Here is a 21,733-nt window from a genome sequence, read left to right as displayed (position 1 = left end):
CCCTCTTCCCTCTCGTGCTATCTCTCATTCTCTCTCTCAAATAAATAAATAAATAAAATCTTTTAAAAAAAAGCAGTTTGGTAATATCTAGTAAGACTGAAGGTACTCAAAACAGAACTTATGAATAATAAAAAATAAAAAGGCAGTAAAGTTGATATTCCCAGTGTACACTTGACAGCATTCCCCCGCTCTGACCCCAAATCCTGAATTTTATATTATTCCTCTGCTTTGCTATACTTTTATCACATATTATGTACCTCCCGGGAGACTCTAATGCTGTTTTCTATTGTCTTTGGACTTTATGTCAATGGTGTCACAGTGTATGTCATATGGGGTGTCTTGTTATTTTTAGTTATGTGCTGCCCAATTGAGCATGTGGCGGCTTGTTATTTTAACCTATTATTTTTTCCTGAGAGTCATCCAAATGTATGTGTACACTTTGTAGTTTGCTCATTTTTCACTGCTCAGATGAGATGGCATAATTTATATCCAAACAGTGCTGAGAGGGTCATTCTTGAACATGTCTCATGGAGGACATTTGTGAGAGTTTTTTGTTTCTCTAGAGTTTAGGCTAAGGTAGTTACGTTTTGGAAGTGGAATTGCTACATTAAGGGGTATGAGCTTCATCAGTTTCACTAGTTAATGCAGAATTATTTACCAATATATATTCTTTATTTTTTAAAAGATCTTATTTATTTATTTGACAGAGAGAGAGACAGCAAGAGAGGGAACACAAGAGAGGGAGAAGGAGGCTCTCCACTGAGCAGGGAGCCCAATGCGGGACTCGATTGCAGAACCCTGGGACCATGACCTGAGCTGAAGGCAGCCACTTAACAACTGAGCCACCCAGCCACCCCCCAATATATATTCTTTAAAAAAATCTATTTCACACCACCTCTGCAATCTGGCAACCACCATTTTGTTCTCTGTATGTAAGAGTGGGGTTTTTTGTTTGTCTCTTTTTTGTTGTTGTTGTTGTTGTTCATTTGTTTTGTTTCTTAAATTCCATATAGGAGTGAAATCGTATGGTATTTTCTTTCTCTGGCTGACTTATTTCACTTTAGGACCATCCATGTTGTTGCAAATGGCAAGTTGTCATTCTTTTTTATGGCTGAATAATATTCCTCTGTGTGTGCGTGTGTGTGTGTGTGTGTGTGTGTATACCACATCTTCTTTATCCATTCATCTATCAATGGATGCTTGGGTTGCTTTTATATTTTGGTTATTGTTAAATAATGCTGCAATAAACATAGGGGTCAATGTATTTTTTTGAATTAGTGTTTTTGTTTTGTTTTGTTTTGTTGGATAAATATCCAGTAGTGGAATTACTGGATCACATAGTAGTTCTATTTTTAATTTTTTTTTTAGGAATTTCTATACTCTTTTCCACAGTGGCTGCATTCCCACCAATGGTGCATGAGGGGTTCCTTTTTTCCACATCCTCACCACTTGTTTCTAAGTGTTTTTTATTTTCACCATTCTGACAGGTGTGAGCTGATATCACAATGAGATAGGAAATGAGATTAGGAAAATGATGAGTGATGTTGAGCATCTTTTCATGTGTCTGTTGCCCATCTGCATGTCTTCTTTGGAAAAAATGTTTATTCAGGTTCTCCACCCATTTTTAAATTAGATTAGTTGTTTTTTTAGTGTTGTGTAAGTTCTTTATATATTTTTGATATTAACCTCTTCCAACATGCATTTTTATCAGCAGTGTTTGAGTTTCCATTGCTTCATATCTTCACCAATGCTTGGTGTCATCAAAGCTTTAAATATTTATCAATTTGGTGGGCATAAAATGATATCTCGTAATGGTTTTAATTTGCATTTTCTTCTTAATGAAATGGAATATATTTTTGCTTTTTCTTGCTGTTCATATTTTCTATGATCTCACTCTTCAGGTTTCTTGTCCATTATTTTAATTGACCTATTTGTATTTTTCTTACTGATATTTTGAAGTTCCTTATACAGTTTGGATACTAATTCTTTGTTGGTTGTACCTGTGACATAACTTGTCTTGGTTTGTAGCCTTTTAAAAACTTTTTTTGTGATATGGAAGTTTTTAGTTCTTAGTATAATTGAATGACTTTCTATCTTGGGGGTGTGGGAGAGTCTTATCTTACTGTTGTTTTAATTTATATTTCTTTGATCACCAGTACAGTTGAACATTTTTTTCATGTTTACTGGCCATTTATATTTCTTTTATGTCCAGCTTTTTAATGTCCTTTTGCCCATTTTCTATTGATTTGCAAAGGGCTTCTTATGTTGAAGAAATTAACCTTTGGCTTATTTGTTGGGAATAGTTTCCCCAGTTTTTCATCACTTTTAAATTTTGCCTAAAATTCCCTTTATTATGTATTTGAACACATTTAAACCTATCATTCTTTCTTTTTTTTTCTCACTTAACACTTTAATTCATCTGGGATTAATTTTATTGTGTAGAGGTGACAACTCTTCCTCCTTTAGCCACTGATTTGTGATACCATTATTATTATACACTAAAATTTTCATGCTTATTTGGGTCTATTTCTGGGCCATATACTTTGCTGTGTTAATTATAATTAGTTTATTAATTCTTGCCCAAGATAAGTACTTGTTTATTTTTATCTTATAGTGAATTTTACTGTTTGGTAAGGCAAATTACCTTGATTATTCCTCCTTTTCTTGGATCATTTCAGAATAGGCATTCCACATTTCGCTAATCAAACACTCCACTTGTTTCCCAGAGTGTTATCATATAAACAAGGTGTAGCTTCTTAGTCTTCAAAGTATTGGAAAACATGAAATATTATCACAACTTCTCATGGATTCAGGAGGAACTGCCGAATGCTCCAGGATCAGAGCTCGGGATAGTAATTCATGCTGGCTCATATAAAGTGGGAGTGTAGTGCTGGATAAAATGTTTATGGGGTTTCCTAGAGTTATACTTCAGTCACTTTCCAGCCACAGTGTTTTCTAAACCAACAGGGCCCACTGAAATAATTCTCTGGCTCCTTGGTGGACAATAAAGAAAGCAGGTTTTCATGGATAATGTCATTATTCCTGCTGGAAAAATGAAATGCCTTGATTTAATATTGTCAGTGAATCTGTTAGCAGTGAAATAATACTGTGACATAGGAATCACTTTGCTGTGCCCTCAGGGTCATCTCCCCATCGGAATGGTTAGAAAGAGGCTCTTCCTTTGTTCAGGCCTTTGCTGTTGAGTTTGAGAAAGTGGAGTTCCCACTGTGAAACAAAGGTTGGGCTGGACAAACATGTTATCAGACAGGCTACTTTTTCCCAGGTCTGGGTACCGGATCTGGGGAGGGTAGAGAGGCTTTGGGAGTGTCGTGTGTCAGGGCAGAGGTCAATGGGGTTCTCTCCAGGAGGGTGGTTGGCTGGAGAGCATCCTTTCCAGCAAATGGTAAGATGCCCAATGTCATGTCACAAGGGCCAGCTCTCGTCTCTCTTCTCAAGAGAAAGAAATCAAACCCTAAGAGGTAAAAATGGAATTCTAAGTCCATTTGAGAATTTTTTAAGTATACATTTACTATAAAAAGAATGTTCTGCTCCCCATTTGAGTGTAGATTAAATTCTGCCAAATTCCAGCTACGCTCAGAGGTCCTCCTAGTTGGTCTCATGTGAGGTCCTGGACACAAGAGCCAGGCACAGTTGAATAGGAGGTTTATCTAGTTCCCCCTGGTTGGAGACAGTTGGTGAAATACAGAGTTATTTAAAATTTTATACTCATCCAGAGTAAGTCACTTATTCCTCTTACACCTCATTTCTCATCTATAGAATAGGGAGGTGTATACATACATGCCAAAAAATGCCTTTTTTTAAAAATTTTATTTGTCAGAGATAGAGAGAGAGAGCATGAGTAGGGGGAGTGGCAGGCAGAGGGAGAAGCAGGCTTCCCACCGGGCAGGGAGCCCCATGCGGGGCTCGATCCCAGAACCCCAGGATCATGACCTGAGCCGAAGGGAGACGCTTAACCGTCTGAGCCACCCAGGCACCCCAAAAATGCTTTTTGATAAACGAAACAATGCTGGAACAACTACATTTGATGAAACGATGCTCAAGAAGTTTAGGGAAAGTTCTATTTTGTTATGTATGCCCATTTTCCTGTCCTTTTGAGTCACTCAGAAGAAAAGAGGAAACTATTAAGAGGAAGGGCATGGTTCGGCAAAACACTGAACATGGGTGCTTCTAAAATAGCAGTCTTTGTTGAAAATACACAAATAATGCTGCATGAAAGTGTTATGAATCGTAGCAATACAACCGGCTGATTGATGGTTCTTTGAGCTTCTTTCTTGGAATGACCCAAGACATTCCGAAAGTAAATATTTTCCTTAGCTATTTCTCGATATGTTTGTCAAAGGAAATGACGCTTAGGAGAGCAAGTGTGTAGTAGCTGACAGGAAAGCCAAGAGAAGATTTAATCGTGGGTTGCAAACGGGTGGCCTCCTGGGAACGAACTTAGACTTGCAGATGTATTTTGTGGAGCCTCACAAGTTGGGTTGGCACACATTGGAAAACGTTTTGAATTGTCAACATTTAAAAGTCTGGAGATTTCATATGAAAACAATTGCCTGGACTCGGGTAGCCGCCTCCTTCTTTAGACAGGACTGTTCATTTGTCAGTTTGCTATAGTCTACACCACGGTATTACCCACTTGTGGTTCCTATTTACAGTGCATAGCTGGTCCCTCCAGTCACTTGAGTTTGTAACCCCTGACATAGGTGATGCCAAAGAATGGGGAGGGATCCTTTGTGGTCTAAATTAGGACCCTACAAAGATGTCCTTAGGTCTTGAAGAAAGTCAGTGGAAAGAAAGCTAGTTCAGCTGTCTTAGGTAGAATGTTATTCTTTTGGTAAAGACATTCTCTAGAGAGCACATGTTGTGATAACAATCTTCTCTTTGTTTTGAAATGCATTGTAGTTGAACGGACTCTCATTTAAGTAACAATGGATATATGCCCCACTCCGATAGCTATTCAAACTCTCTTAGTAGAGGGAAAGAAGTCACTTATCTATGGAAACAGTAGCAACTACTAGCTGCCTACCACCCTTGGCAAAAAGAACCAGAATACAAATTGGGGTGGCAATTAGAACGTTGCATCTTAGGGTGATGGGAGCTTTCACAGAATTGGCTTGCTATTACCACCACCACTTGCAAACCTGGGACCGAGGGCCAGGCTTCGTACGTGTGTATTTTGGAAAGTTCACAGCATCAGCAGAAAGCCTCTGTTTTGCAGCAGATTTCCTGGTTCAACAATGGAGAAAAAAGCCCTCAGTGAAATGACTATACATATACAGTGAGAGGGAACATTGGAGAAGCACTAAGGACAGTGGCAGAATCTAGCGACTTCGCTAGATTCGTTCTCTCCGGCCGTGCTGGAAATGCACCAGCATTTGGTTGTTTCAACTAATTTCCGCCGGCATTTGCAGGGTCTCTCCTGGTGATTGTGTGTCTCATTTCAAGGAGTTTGAATCCTTCAGTGGAAGCAATTCCTTAGCGCTAAGTTTGGTTTGCCTTAAATAGTTGACCTCAAAAATGCATCAAGATGCATATGCAAATATGCTTCATTGCCGTCATCTGACTATGAACCCCAGAGCGAAAGCTACAAGAGAGAGAGCTTGATTCGCTCTTCCCCAAGTAAGAAAGCTGACCCCTCCACCCTGCCCCCCAATGAATGGAATACAAAGTTGATTTGAGTATTTTATTTATAAATGTACATTTACTATAAAAGCTGTTGCATTTTAGACAACTTTTAATTTTTTTTTTTTTTTACTATTTCTCAGAGGCATTTTAGAATAAATATTTTAAATGAAGGTTAGTATAACTGATATAGAACATTGGCCCACCCAGAGCAGTAACATCTTTTGGACGGACTCACATATGAGGTGGATCATTTCAGTTTGTTAAGTCTTACACTGTGTATAGATAACTATAATATGTATTGCATTAATAACACTACATAGAAAGAATGAGGAAATGACATGAAAGTTTGCTAGTGAAAAACAGAGTTTCCCATTTTTTCTTAAGAAAGAGAAAGGACTAGCTTTTGGAGTATGAGGGGAAAAAAATCAGATACATTTCCTCAGGAGCAATAAATCACTCACTTGCCTCACCTGTTTTTTAAACAAATGCATTTCCAACAGAGCTCAAGAGCAGCGCATTTGTTCCCCCGGCTCCCGAAGATTATTTGAAAAGAAATAGATCATACTCGTTACGCTGCATTGGAAAAAACAAGATCCAGTCTGCCCGAGCTGCCATGTAACAGACTCCAAATGAAATATAAATCAAATATAAATAGAAACAGTTGGCAATTAGAATTTAGAAAATGTTGGAGATTATTCTGCGCTGGTGACTACTGTTCATTATGGGAAAGCACATTGCGCAGTTGGAGAATGGGGCTTTATTTTTCTTGACTCGATTCAGGCTTCAATACATGTACAATGAGTCTCACTAAGAAATATGTATAAATGGATTTGTGAAACCAGAGGAGAATGTGCAATATTCATATGATCCTTACATAACAGATGGAGTTCCACATGTAAAAAGTATTCTATAAAAATCGGTTATGAATGATCATATTGTACATGTTTTGTGCATTATTTGTGGTAAAGTACTCTGCTAATATCATGCAAAGTGTAAACATCACATTATCAAAATATTTAATAAAACATGCAGGTGGTTAATCAAAATATTGAACTTAATCTGTACATTTTCAAAACTTTTTACTTTTTAATTTTTCTATTTTTCTTTTTCTTTTTTTAATATATATATATTTTTTCCTGTCAAACAGCAAACACCTCCATGAGAAGTCTTGGTGACTTGGAAGTGACTTCATCTCTTCAATGTACTGCGTCCATAATTCATCACTGACTATGTGCAACAGCTTCGCATTTTCTAAGGCACAATTTTTTAATGAAATGATGTGTAAATTTCAATCTAACAACGGCTCATCCAAATGACAAAATGGTCAAGATACCTCCAGTGGCTGAGGAAATTTCTGCACTTACATGGAACCCGCATGCAGAGAACAGTCTAGCATGTAAATAAATAATTGCTAGCCATACTCGATAAGACACAGAAAAAAAATTATTGCTTACATAAACAGAAAACATCTACTTGTTCTCCTTTTATGACTACATTAACCTATTCGGAGTATATCCATAGTCTACATTCACAAAATGTCATCTTCACTTATTTGCCATCATTTTAAGGCAGAATAAATAGTTCCCCTTTCCCCAGTCTTAAAGAAAACAGCCTGGAGATCTAAAACATGATGCTTTTTTAGTAACTTGAATCCTTTCTTGGCCAGCGGAAACTCATCACACAGGGCAGACAATAACCCAGCTCGCCACAAGAGCTCCACTCTAAACTTCTCCATGAGCAAGGTCCAGAATTGCAGAATTGTGTTGATGATACAGGAGAATGGGAGAGAGCAGATGTCCACTGCAGTGGGCCAGGTGCACTGGGAGCTGGAGGTTCTTGGTGATTGCACATCAGTGGCTTATCACGACATATGTCACTGGATTCTAGGATGCTTTGCTTCAGACACCTATGCTTCGGGCCCTCATGGAGAACTTGCAGGCAAGGGTGAGCCCTGGTCACACCTCACAATGGGCTGATCTTGATGAGAGCTTCCCTAGGCCTCCTACAGAGTCTCTTATTCAATCTACAGCCCGAAGAGAAGCAAGCAACAAAGCCCTCACGGCCGTCACTGACCCACCGCTCTTCTGGAGATTAAACTTCTTCACAGATTTTGGTAATAACTTTGGAGACGATGACTGTAATATTTCCCTACGGTTTCTTCCTACCCTTGGGCAACGTCCCCACAGTGTAAGTCTGGCTGATATTGCAAGGGTTCGCTTTATTGGATGGGCCAGCCTCTATGAATCACAGAACTTCCAAAGCACACAAAATCTAATACTAACGGTGCAATAATTTATTGGTATGACTTCTACCTCCAAAGGTAAGTAACAAATGTCTCGGGATTATAGTATATATTATCAGACTAGCGTCTCTGCATTAAAAACAAGTTATAGCTCAGAGCTCTACGGTGTGATTTTTAGTTTCTGAAATGCATGAATCGTATGCTTCTGTTAGAAGACGAAAGATCTCAAATTGGCATGTCTTGCACTTTCTGCAGCTCAATTCTGTAAACATGAAGTGTTTAATTCCTAGAACTACTGAAACAAAACAGGATAATTGCATCATTCATCTCACGAACTCTCAGAGAAGAACACATTTGAAACCATAAGCCTGTTGGCTCACGCTAAGACCGTTTTGTGAATTACAGGATCATGACACTTCCGTATTCTTTTGTATAGACTGTGCAAATGTAAAACCAAAATGTAACAAAAATCAAAACCAAAACGAAAAGCTGGGAAGAAAACAAACGCTGCGCTAGAGAAGAACAGAGAGCATCTTTTAGAACAGCCTTTCCGAAATTAGATAAATGCCAAGAAGCCCCTGCACTTGGGATCTGGTTAAACGGTCGCCAGGGGACACCCTCAAGAAAGAAATGGTGAGTGATCTGGAAGCTTGAAAACCACGTCACAATGTTGTGGGCTGGCCAGCACCTGCGACAAAGAACATGGGGTAACATTTGGTTAGAGGACTCGACACTTCTTGCCTCAGAGCATTTACACATTTCCGGCATCAGTAATGACCTTTGCCCAAATCTCTTCTCCCTCGGAGAGGGAATCTGTCCCCCTCTGCTGCTCAAAGTGTGGCCCAGGGAAGAGCAGTGTTGGCATCACCTGAAGCTTGTCAGACATGCACTCCTGAGTCCCATCCAGAATGTAACAAGGAGCCCTGGGGAGTCATCTGCCCTGACAAGTTTGGTTGAAATCCTCTGGATTTCATCCTTAAACCAAATCATCTTCGTTAAATTTTCTACCTTGTCTTCTGGGGGTAAATAAGCAAGAAAATGATCTCTCTTCTCTGGTCCTTTAGGTTTTGGTTTCTCTATGAATAAATATATTGCAACAAGAGGACTCATACAAATAGGATTGCTAGATTTAGTAAATAAAGATACAGAACACCCAACAAAATTTGAGCTTCAGGTAAACAAATTAAAAATTAAAAAAAAATTTTTTTTTTTTTAGTATAAGTATATCCCATGGGATATTTGGTATATACTTGTGCTAAATCCTGACCATGCAATATTTGGGACCTACAGTTACTTAAAAAAAAAGATCACTGTTTATCTGAAATTCAGATTTAATAGGGCAAAAATATTTTAATGGGGCATATTGTATGTTATCTGGCAACTCCATCTAGAAGGATGGTTTGGGTTCCATATTTCCTGCTGAAACCTTCACAAAGTTTCCCCTTCATTGGAGGCACTAGAGTTGTAATAAGGCAATCGCAACAGTGGAAAAGACCCTGGGGATTTTGCGTTAAATGCATTTCACCAGAATGAATGATGGAACAGACACAGAGATACAGTCACCCAACAACCAAGCACAAATGGCATGAGTTAGCCACGGGACCAGACGGCTTGATTGGTGCGGTTTTGCACTTCCAGTCCCATTTACATATGAACTTAAAAACTGTTTACATTGCTTTCAGGAATTGCATTTTAATATGCTGTTATGCTATTTCTCCCCTCCAAGAGAAAAGTTTCATTTAAATGTGACTAGTTACTTGAAGAAAATAGGATTATATATTCAGGCTTTGTTATTCCACACAATGAAATTATTTTGTTTCACTTAGAATGCCTGTGATGTAAACCATCCCTTCCATCTACCCATCCCCCCCCAACTCAGATCAAAATCAAATAAAAAAGAAAGAAAAATGATTTTTTTAGTCATTTCTTTCCATTCTGACTTTTTTTTTTTTGCTTCTGGGATATACTCAACCAATTCCAGTGTGTTTATACTTCTTGAGCCAACTATTATCCCCTCTGCTAATTCACTCTTAAGCTATATATTTTTTTCTTCTGACACCAAGAAAGAAATGAACACTATTCTCAGACATGCTGGTCATTGTCACTGTCAAGTGTTAAGTAAAGTTTAGCCCAACATAATATTTATCTGGAAAAATAAACATGAGAAAAGAGTTAGGAAACATTGAAAAAAACAATTGGAAAGAAAGTGGTCATCATTACTCAATATTAAACATATTAAGAAGCTATAATAATTAAACTATTCAATACTAGAGAATAAATAGGTTAATGTGACATAATAAAACATCCAGAAATAGATCCAAACATTTATGGGAACTTAGTTTATGAGAAAGGTGGCATTTCAAATTAATGAAAAAAAAAAAGGGATTCTTAAGTTATATTTGCACAACTGCTAATTGGCAGTAAGTAAGTAAGTAAGTAAATAAATAAATAAATAAGGCTGGACATCTATCTCATTTCTTATCCCAAAATATATTTCTGATGATCACATAGCTACATGTGAAAAAGAAAATAAAGAACAATTCTAGGAGAAATCTCAGCTAAATCCTTGGAGTAGTTCTTCTAAGCAGGACACAAAACCCAGAATCCAAAAAGGAAAAAAAAAAGGTATGTTTAATTACCTTACATGAAATTCTTTTCTATGAAAAAAAGTTCACAAAGTAGAAAGACCAATGACAACTGCAATAAGCAGCAAATATAAAATCAAGGGAAAATGTCTTTAATTTACAAAGAACCCCTACAAATCAAGTATCAATAGAACCACTGGCAAAGGATAGAGAAGAAAGATAAATTTTTTATAGCAAAAAAGAAATAGAAATGGTCAATAAACAAATGAAAAGACGTTCAAGCTCCCTTAAAGACATACAGGTCAAAGCAATGCGATTTTCCCTTCCACACGCAACACAGTGGAAATTTATGAATCTGATGTTATGGAGAACTGACATAGGACATGGAGAGAGAAAGAAGCTCTCTTATGCACTTTGCAGGGAGAGTACACTTTTCTGGAAGATAATTAGACAAGGTGTCTGAAAATTTTAAAAGCACACAACTGTTAACTCAGCAGTCCCACTGCTCACAATCTACCTGACAGAAATGCTTTCAACTGTTCGTGAAGACATCTGTACATGGATGTTCACTGGGGCCTTTACAAAAACATATTAAAACACTGGAAATAACCAAAGTGCCCATGCACAGAGAATTAGTTTGAAATTATGGTAAGTCCACACGATCGGATTGTATTCAGGTATTAAAAAGATACTCAAAAGAATGAGGAGAAAGAATATGTTATATGAGAAAATTGCCAAAAAAAAGAAAAAATTACCATAATATATGGTTAACTTAAACACAAGAGCAACAAAAAGTACAAACACTATGTGATTACCTTCATGAAATAAAAAACAGAAGGTAGGTAGATTTGTATCATATGCACGTGCATGCGCGCGTGTGTACACATATACAAACGTACATTCTAAGAAATAATGAGAAAGTGATTACAGCGCTTAATTTTGGAGACTTTCACTTTTAATTTGGTATCTTTCTAAACAACCCAATTTTCTAACCTTATACCACTTATAATTATATTGACTTATTCCTCTGAATGTTTACAGAAGTCATCTAAGGAGAGAAGTAATAAGCCTTCTTGCTTTCTTCTTAGTATCCAAAAAAAGAACACCTAGTAAAATATTTTATATAAACAAAAAATCATTTTAGTCTACCTCCAAATCACTTTGTTTTTTATCTTATGAGGCTAATATAATTTATAACCTCTTGTAGATGATTATAACTCCATGGTTCTTGTCTTTAGATTTGGAATTAATAGCAGTTAAGGTCCTTTTTATTTGTATACACAAGAGAAAAATTGCTGGCCTAGATCCAAAAAGCTAGTTTCCAAAAGAAGTGACAACGAATCACACACTCTCTCAATTAAAATAAAAATCTGGATGAAAACAGATCACTGTCACCCAGAGGTGGGTTCAGGTTTGTTCTCTGCTGATACCCTTCAAGCACTTTAAATTATGAAAGAAATTCAGATTTCCAGTACTTTTCAAGTCTCTCTCTACAGTCCCTCAACATAACAGCGCCCTCTTCTGGATTCACTGAGGTTGGGGAAAAAATGTAATTTGTACAAGATGACAGTTAAAATCACTTTGGAATCTGGGAGAAAAGGGCTCAGTTTTCCATTGTAATGTGTAAAAATAAACAAATAAAAATCCAGTTTAAATAAGTATAATATATATATTATAGATGTATATTATACAACTTATGTATATATAACTTATGTATATATATTATATATAACATGTATATATAACTTATGGATCATACATGGTATACTATTTTATTTGTTGCTAATTTTAGTTTACTATTTATAGCATGTTTTACATGTATAGTACATAGCATAAAGTTGATATCAATATTATATACTATATCAATATTATATATTATATAAAATTAATATCAATACTATATATAATATGTGGTCTAAATAGTTCAGTTCTGAGGGCAGCAGCTCAAAGTTGGAACTGTTTTGACTTTAAGTGTTTGTCATAGATCAAAACCACCTGGGTTTAATCTAATTCTTATTTCCCATTATTTTATTAAAAGAGGCATATGCTTCTCTGAATTGACTAAATCCATAGCAATAAAACAACTTAATTTCAATTTCACTCTTCAAGTCTTCAGTCTTGCAGATTTAGAGACCCATGTGAGAAAGACTAAAGATGTTCCTTCACTTACTTTGAGAAATAATAAAAGAATCTTGAATTTCAAACTCCATCTCTTCACTTCCGTTGTTTTCAAATGAAGAATTTCTAACTGAAGAATTTGCTAGAAATCTCCCCACCAGGAGGACTGTACTTAGGATGGAGGGAGGATTCAGAGGTGAGCCCCTGGCTATTTGCAGATTTTCTAAACAGCCGCTGGGCAACAGCGCCCCCTGGTGCCCTCAAAAACCAACACGAACCTTCTGTGGTAGGAGACCCAGGCTGCTCAAAGGAGCTTCAGGGCAGCACAGATTTGTTAAGCTCTGTTTATGTACCAAGGTATTTTGGAGGAGTGTGGCGCAGGGATTCACAAAGAAGTAGAACCTCTCTCTCTTCCCCCTAAGCGGCCTGAGGTGACCTCTGAAAATGGTTCGCTATTCGCTTGACCCAGAAAACCCTACGAAATCATGTAAATCAAGAGGTTCAAATCTTCGTGTTCACTTTAAGAACACACGTGAAACTGCCCAGGCCATCAAGGGTATGCATATCCGAAAAGCCACCAAGTATCTGAAGGACGTCACTTTACAGAAGCAGTGTGTGCCATTCCGTCGCTGCAATGGTGGAGTTGGTAGGTGTGCCCAGGCCAAACAGTGGGGCTGGACACAGAGTCGGTGGCCCAAGAAGAGTGCTGAATTTTTACTGCACGTGCTTAAAAATGCAGAGAGTAATGCTGAACTTAAGGGTTTAGATGTTGATTCTCTGGTCATTGAGCACATCCAGGTGAACAAAGCCCCCAAGATGCGGCGTAGAACGTACAGGGCTCATGGTCGGATTAACCCATACATGAGCTCTCCCTGCCACATTGAGATGATCCTTACTGAAAAAGAGCAGATTGTTCCTAAACCAGAAGAGGAGGTTGCACAGAAGAAAAAGATATCCCAGAAGAAACTGAAGAAACAAAAACTTATGGCCCGGGAGTAAATTCTGCAGAATAAATGCAAATAAAAATAAAAAGAGAAAAAAAAAAAAAAAAAAAGAAGTAGAACCTCTCATCTTGGTTCTGAGGGAACTCTCAAGTTAGTTGGGAACAAAACCAGACTGTATCACGAAACTCCTGACTGTAGGGCCTATGGATGTTGAGGCCATGGTGCTTGATTTGATGAACACTGGAGAGCCATTCTTCACACTTAAACCAGCCCAGGTGGTGCTGGTCTTCTAAAGATAGGCCTCCACAAATGAACAGTGTTTCACAGACCTTGTATCTTCCTTCGATCTCACCAAAATCTCTATGTGAGCTCAAGCAACGTCTCGAACTTGGTCTACAGTTTTTTACCTCCCTGGTGTATTAATGGGTAAAAAATAACTTTTCTGGATAAAAAGAATTTGGCCACACTGTAACAGTAACTTCCAGTAAGAAACAAGTGGTAAATAAGGGTTATAACATTATTGTTTCTTTTACCTAAGTTCTAATAAATCTTACCCTCCGAGTGGATGTGTCAATCAATGAGGAGGAACAGTTGAATTTCTAAATTGGGTCCTGTAAAAGGCACGTGATCACACCCACTCATCTCAAGGCAGCCTGTTCCTGCCCCCGTTACTTACTTCTGGATCGCATGTAGCAATCATTACAGTTTAGAAGACCATTTCGAATCCTAACATCCGTCCCACTCACTGCATCTCCAAGCTGTCCTTTACAAATTCCACACTGTAGGGCAGAAAGAACAGAAGTTATAAGGTACACAAGGAATCATTTCTTTATAATGCTTAGTTACGGTTCACACAAATATGCAATGATCATTTCTACAACCTCCACATTTGTTGAGCACCTACTACTACGTGTTAGATGTTGTACCAAGAGCTGACTCACAGCAACGATACGCTTTTAGCATTTTACCCCAACTCCTTGCATTTTACAGAGGACGACACTGGTTCAGAGATTCACAGACTTCCCAGTGTTGTAAAGCTGGTAGGTGGTGTCAGGTTGATCCCAAATCAAGATGAAACATCTCAATCAAGATGGAACCACCTTTTGAAACAGATGACGTCCTCAGGGTTTTAAAGAAACACACAGCCAATGAATTATCAATTGAAACTTGTTTGTGAATAATCTTTAAATGCTTTCCAGAATTGTTGGTGAGTTCTACCAGATCAGAATTAGTAGGAAATAGCTATTCGACCTTACATTTTCACGTTGAAAGCAGTAACACCCAGTGGTACAAACCCGCTGGGAATAGAACGCCTTGCAGCAAAGTCAGCCTGAGTGCAGAAGGAGGCACTGGTTGGAACAGAGAAGGTGGCAATGGAGATTGGTTCAGAAGCCAGGCTTTTGGGTAGTGGGGGAGGGTTAGGACCCAGCTCAGGAGAAGCAGATTCATGCTCTGGGGTCACCCGGGGGTAGAGGAAGGCTTCATCCAAATCATGTTATAAGCTCCACTGACTTCCAGGGTAGGGGATAAATCTAAGAGGCGACGTGCCTTAAAGTGTCAGATCAGCCCCAGGAAGTGAATCATTAGAATAAAGGCTTTGATAGCTAAGAAGGCAAGTCTCCTCTCCCTTGAGAAACTGCAAAGACTCTTTGCCAGCTGGACTATTTCATGTTCAGGGAAAGTCTCTGAGAACAAACTGTGGTGTTGGAACACATTATCTTGGCATTGCCAGGAAATTTTAAAAAGTATATTCTTTGAGCCTCAAAACACTCCTAGACAATCTAGCATATGCATTATCTAGCTTCATTTTACAATGACAATATTGATAAACTGAGTCTAATTAAGTATCCATATTGTATTTTGCCCATGGTAAGTTTTGCTTTCCAATAATTATTGATATTATTAAATTAATAATTTTGAGACTTCACTTTCTCTTAGCTTATAGGTAAAGTGGGAGTTATTTTAAAACCAGGCAAGTTTACTTGATAGCTGAAGAACCTACCGACAGAGAAACTGAACAAAATTCGAGAGGGCAAGAGAAAGCACGCTAGCTTGATGAAGAGAAAGAAATGACTCTTACTCAGAGTTCGAGGGTTTAGCTTCAACATGAGATATGAACTTGAATTGTGTCCATGAGTGAAAAAAAAAAAAAAGAAAGAAATGCCGATATAGTCCAACTAGTAAACTTTATAATAAATGAGCTAGAAGTGGGTCACCTCCTTATTAAGCAGGAGATGTGGGACGAGGACCTCGGCCTCCTCATTTCCAGTGTATCGGTCAGTTCATTCATCGACAACTACTGACACCATCTCTGCTAGGTTCAGAGGAAATCACGGTGAGCTGGACAGATATGGCCCCGCCCTTATGGAGGTGACGGTGTATTCGAGGAGATGATAATTAAACAATGAAACAAGCGAGTGGTAAGGACCAGGAAAGGCTCTCTAAGGACTGTAAAGGCAACTGACTTAGTCTGGGGGACAGGGCAGCTTCCCAGAGGGAGTGATACTCAATCCGTGATTATGCACATATTCATCTGGAGACCTGCAGTTAGGCAACTAGCTATTAACCACTTAATTGACAGAAAATCTTCCATTCAAAGAAAAAAACCTTTGTTGTGAAGTCACAAGAGTGTCAGAAGCGGCAAAGACGCTATATCCCAGACACACTGCACAAATCCCTTTTGCTTCTTCTAACCTGACGTCCCAGAGGGACGTGTGAGAGGAGAGTTTCATCCTGAAGGACGGGCTCTGTGAACACTTCTGTACAACCTAGAGGGGCTGGCCTCAAGAGCAAAGGCCGTCAGGATTTCCGGGAGGGAATTTCTCAGCACAGAACGATGCTAGAAGATGCTAGAAGATGCTAGAAGACATCACTCAGAGAGGAGAGTGGTGCATACGTACCCTAAAGCACTGGATGTGGAAGTAGAGATGGAGGGTCTCGATGATCATGGCAGCTCCTTTGCCCAGAGGGAGCCCACAGGACGAGCACAGCTTCTTCCCACTGATGGACCTGGGTTTCAAAATATACGTGGTAACAGAATGTCCATTTAGAATAGTTGGTGAAATGCACTAACATGTAGCCTCATGCAAAAAAACAAAAACACAACCATGGATTTAAAAAAAAATGTTTATATCATGAACGCAATGGCAATTGCTGAACTGATAATGAACATGAATTAAGCATCAGATACAAGTTGCAAGCAAACTGCTAGACTAAATACAATAGGCCTCCACTGTGGCATGGAATTTGGGGTGTGTGTGTGTGTGTGTGTGTGTGTGTGTGTGTGTGTGTGTGTGTGTTGCAGTTATCTGTTATAGGAAGTCTATGTTGTGTCTATTCAACCAGTGATTAAATGCCTTGAAAATACTCCATGTACTTATCATATGTTTTAAGTCCTAAAAGATAATCCAATTTAGCTCCACTAAGGTTTCAATGTTGCTTTAAGATTTTCTATCATTGGCTCATTGGCCCACGAGGGCATTTCTTTTCACTTATTAAGAAAAAATTGTTGTGGGGCGCCTGGGTGGCTCAGTTGGTTAAGCAACTGCCTTCGGCTCAGGTCATGATCCTGGAGTCCCGGGATCGAGTCCCGCATTGGGTTCCCTGCTCTGCAGGGCGTCTGCTTCTCCCTCTGACCCTCCTCCCTCTCGTGCTCTCTCTCTCTCTCTCTCTCAAATAAATAAATAAAAATCTTTAAAAAAATAAAATAAAATAAAAATAGAGGCAATTGTCAAACAGCCCAGTAGGTACCAGGCAGACTTGGGACCCACTCCCTGCTCTGTCACCAAGTTCTATGATCGGGTGCAAGGAACACACTTTGGGTTTTCCTTTCACTTCTAAAATGAGAGGACTGGATTAGATGGTCTCGACCTACCACCTCTTCTAGTGCAAACACTCTTTGGGCTCCATAATCTGGGCACTTGCTATCTCTCTGAGTTGGAAGCGCCTGGAGGGCACGGGCTGCATCTCCCCCATCTCTGTCCCCCTGCAGCCCCTACTACAGGGCCTACCACCGGACTAGAACCAGGCCGCAAAGACTGACACCGGGTGAGAGCACTAGATGGCCTCCTCTAAGGCAGCTTTCCCACAACTGAGATCAGATCACAGGGATGCTTACTGTCTGGAAAGCTCTTGGAATTGCACAAGAAATTTTTAAATATGGAATTTCATTCAAAAGCCAACAGAGTACGGATAAACTGAAGAAACAGAAAGGAAAACAAGAGAAAAGAGGAAGGGTTGCTCCGAGCAAACTCCATTTATTAAGATTTCCCTCTTACCTGGTAGTAAAATGAAATTTCTAAATCAAAGAAAACCTCTGAGTTCCCACTACATTTGTCTCTCCAGTGAATGGGAACTCAGGCAGCTTTTAAGAATATCATGGGGCCCGATTAATGTCCAGAAGCAATCGTAACAGAGCCTGAGTGGAGGAAAGGGAAGGATGAAGTTTCATGGCTAGTCCCCGCCTGGTTCCCTGTAAGAGCCATCAGCAGACCCTGCCCAGAAGGCCCGGGCGAACTTGGAGGGAAAGGCGCCGGCTGAGGAGCCCAGCAATTGTCTGGTGGATTTTATTATTAGATTCTGGGTTCTGCACAATGTAATTAAAGCCCCATGGCCACAGCCGTGCCAACATCATACACTTGGCTTTTTCTATCACGGGCTGAGAAAATCTGCAGGCAGATGGGGGATGTGTTCTTTCCTCCTGTCTCTCTCTCTCTCTCTCTCTCTCTCTGTGTGTGTGTGTGTATAGGAAGAGAGGTAGATGAACAAATCTCTCGGAATCATCTGGCAAGCACTAATTTGGTTGAAATCATGCTCAGCAGGTGCTAGGTGAAACCAAGCAGCCTCAGAAAGGCTTTTTAACCTCTTGTACCTGTTTGGTGATTGGCCAGGAGGGGTGGGAGAACAAGGGGACAAGTGCCCAGCCTGGAAATTCTCTCGAGGGCTTTTCCTGTAACACGGTAAAGGAGCCAAAAATTATGAGAAGTAAAGAGAAGCCTACCCCACAAGAAGAGACATTTTAAATTAAAACAAAACAAAGACACCCCCTTGACAACCAAATAAAAAACAACAGAGTGCCCTCGCGGTGATTTTTTAATGAAGAACAAAAATAGTCATTCCATCTAGCAAAGACCGTACATGCATGGGCTGCATAATATCAAAACCAGGCTGGCACGGTTGGACAGGAAGACAAAATATCTTTCTAATCTTGATTTTTTTGCCAGGTACTTTGCTGGTTAACATTGCAGGCTGGGTTAGATATAAAAATCATGGACTGGGTTGGGAGGGGAGACATGAGGAGGGATATAGGCAAAAGCTCTTAAAGGAGCTAAAGGGCAGAGCTTTATTGGAGGTGTTTTTTTAGCGAGGTGGCTTCTCCCCTACCAATAAGTTCATCATGGGTACATATGATTAGGGGTAATGTTCAAAATGTGTAATAACTGCTAGGTCATGAACATCCACATAGCAGAATGGTCCCCAGCTAGAAGCTACCGCAATGGTTTGACAGGTGCTCTTCGTGTCACATGAGCTTTGCCTACAATTAAGCCTTGCTCTGTGGTGGCCCATGAGCCTTGTCTGGGCTCTTGCTTTTAAGAGTTCATTTCATTTGTGAAGAAAGGGACAGAACACAGAAAAGGAGGAGGAAAAGAGAAATGCCAACAAAGAAGTGAACAGAGCACCAGTCCATCTGTCTTCGAACTGCTTTCAGAAAAACTCCCTGAGCTCCTGCCCACTCAAACCTCCCTCCTCAGGCAGAGCTTGTCTCCTCCGGATATCAGATTTTCATGTTATACCCTAAAGCATAAGTACATTGCCTTAAAAAAGGTTGAAAATCAGAGCAGTAATCAAGAACAATGATTACTTCTAGGTGATTTTATCTTCTATTGATTTTGAGTGTCACTGGGACAAATAGTAATAAAATAGGATACATGTTAAGAGAAAAGGGGAAATGGTTCAAACACTATATTGAGAAAAAAAGTGTAACATAATAAATAAGATAAAAAGATGAACTTCTAAAACAAGTCATCATCACCATCACCAACACCACCGTCATCATCACTGCCATTATCACCATCATCACCACCATCACCACTACCATCATCACCATCATCACCACCATCACCACCATCATCATCACCATCATCACCATCACCACCGTCATTACCATCATCATTACCATCACCATCATCACCACCATTACCACCACCACCGTCATCATCACTACCATTATCACCACCGTCATCACCACCATCATTACCATCACCACCATCACCACCACCATCACCATCGTCATCACCATCATCACCCCATCACTATCACCACCATCATCACCACCATCATCATGACCATCACCATCATCATCATCACCACCATCATCATCACCATCACCACCATCATCACCACCATCATTGCCATCACCACCATCATCACCATCACCACCATCATCACCACCACCATCACCACCACCATCATCATCACCATCACCACCATCACCATCATCATCACCATCACCACCATCATCACCATCACCACCATCATCATCACCACCACCACCATCATCATCATCACCATCATTTGGCACTATCAGCACCACCACCAACATATATAGCACCTATCATTTGCCAGGCACAAAACCCTATGAGGTAGGTACTAATATTATTTCCATTTTACACATGAGGAAACTGAGGCAGAGAAAGATTAAGTAACTTGCTCAAAGTCCTATGCAGGCAAGTGGCAGAGTCAAAGTTTAAATCCAGGTCGTCTGGCTCTAGATAGAATGATTGGTTAATGCATCATGAATGTTATATATTTTAAAACTGATTACAAGGAACCTCTGGCCCAAATATGATCTTATTGTGGAACTAGGGCTCATTTTGACTTCCTCCACCACTTAACCAGTCAAGTACTTTGGATAAGTTATTTAATTTCCCTGATCCTCAATGTCCTCATCTCTAAAATGGAAAAAAGACCCAGTAAAGTTACTGGAGGAGTTCAGTGAATTAACGTATGTAAAAAGGGGAGAGATGTGTAAACCCTTCAACACAGTGCCTATTATATATTGAAAGACTTCAAAAATGATAGGAACTGTTCTTACTGTAAAATAATACGGTTTTTATAAAATGAGAATACAGCCTGGGGTAGTTACTTCATGGAGAGCACGTAAATGAGAGAAAAAGCATTTTTTTCCTTGAAAGAAAATTTGTCAACAGGCTCTGAGACAATTTAATTCACTTAAATAAATCACTTATACAACAGGCCTGCAAATTCTTCCCAAATGTTTAGACTTGTAGGTTAAAAACATTACTTTGCTCTTACAAATTGATAAAAATCAGAGTGCATATTTATTTGCCAGGAAGACTGTCTCAAACATCCATAAATACTTATTATCTAATTACTCAGAGTCAATGGAGAGAAGCACAAAAAGACTGCTGACATCTTGCCATCTCACAGTCTTTTTTCCCCATTCTTAGTCAATAAATTTTAAAAAACAAAGGAGTTCCACATGCATCTTATTTGGCTACTCACTTCCGCCTTTCACTCGGAGACTCGATCTGATGGTTAATGCTTTTATCCAAAGGGAGGGTTTTTGGCTTCATATCTTCTAAAATGTGCATCAATGGGTTCGATACCTGCTGATTCTGGGATGGATCTGAGGCCAAGGAAAGCATAAAGAACATAAACTTAGCGTTAAGTAACTCACCCTAGTGCTTTGTAGGTCACCTTTCTTGAAAGCACTAATGCCCACTGGGGTCCACCATGAGTTCATACAGACCGTGGGCCCACAGTGGTGGGAGTCTCTTTGCTGTGCTGCTTAGCATAAGCTACAAGAGAAGCTTGTAGCCAGTAGAACTCACACCTGTCTGAATCATGTGTGTTTGGGGGGGGTCTTATAATAATTTAATTATTGGGTTTAAACACCCATTCTTACCCTGAGCTAGCTGTGAGTTCATCCCACAGTGTAGGGCCCCAGTTTCTGTATCCAGCTGATGGTCTTGATGGACTCCTTTTGATATAGGATTCTTAGAATGAGCCAAGGCCCCTTGAGTTAGGCTGTTGAGATAAACAAGTATATTTCAGAACAGAGATGGAAGCAACTGAACTTACCCTATCCCTTAGGGCACAGAAATACCCAGTTATAATATGAAAAAAGAAATGGGACTGTTTATTTTTTTCATTTTAAACCAGATTTAAGTACTGGAAAA

At 39.4% G+C, this 21,733-nt stretch overlaps 2 protein-coding genes across 9 annotated transcripts in view; one reads left to right on the top strand and one right to left on the bottom strand.

The window, feature by feature from the left end:
- Nucleotides 1–5,687: 5,687 nt before the first annotated feature.
- Nucleotides 5,688–21,733, bottom strand: part of LIMCH1 (LIM and calponin homology domains 1) — a 321,291-nt gene continuing 305,245 nt past the window's right edge. For 4 of the 8 annotated variants that reach the window (XM_027597625.2, XM_027597626.2, XM_027597627.1 and 1 more), the window contains 6 exons: nucleotides 21,460–21,581; nucleotides 21,057–21,180; nucleotides 18,403–18,480; nucleotides 16,433–16,541; nucleotides 14,209–14,311; nucleotides 5,688–8,573 (listed from right to left, as the gene is read on the bottom strand). In XM_027597625.2, coding sequence (XP_027453426.1) covers nucleotides 8,548–8,573; nucleotides 14,209–14,311; nucleotides 16,433–16,541; nucleotides 18,403–18,480; nucleotides 21,057–21,180; nucleotides 21,460–21,581 — 562 coding nt within the window. In that variant the 3' untranslated portion in view covers nucleotides 5,688–8,547. The remainder of the gene's footprint in view (nucleotides 8,574–14,208; nucleotides 14,312–16,432; nucleotides 16,542–18,402; nucleotides 18,481–21,056; nucleotides 21,181–21,459; nucleotides 21,582–21,733) is intronic. The other 4 variants (XM_027597628.2, XM_027597629.2, XM_027597631.2 and 1 more) reach the window with 1 other exon arrangement.
- On the top strand, nucleotides 12,991–13,637 carry LOC113924211 (60S ribosomal protein L17-like). Its single transcript, XM_035726030.1, has one exon. It carries the CDS (start codon nucleotides 13,033–13,035, stop codon nucleotides 13,585–13,587), a length of 555 nt encoding a protein of 184 aa, XP_035581923.1. The 5' UTR covers nucleotides 12,991–13,032; the 3' UTR covers nucleotides 13,588–13,637.

Source organism: Zalophus californianus, chromosome 2 (genome assembly GCF_009762305.2).
Source record: "Zalophus californianus isolate mZalCal1 chromosome 2, mZalCal1.pri.v2, whole genome shotgun sequence".
Taxonomy (NCBI): Eukaryota; Metazoa; Chordata; class Mammalia; order Carnivora; family Otariidae; genus Zalophus; species Zalophus californianus.
This window is presented reverse-complemented; position numbering and strand designations above follow the sequence as displayed.

Coding starts and splice junctions, on each gene's coding strand:
- LOC113924211 (XM_035726030.1), top strand. CDS start 13,033: ATGGTTCGCTATTCGCTTGACCCAGAAAACCCTACGAAATCATGTAAA.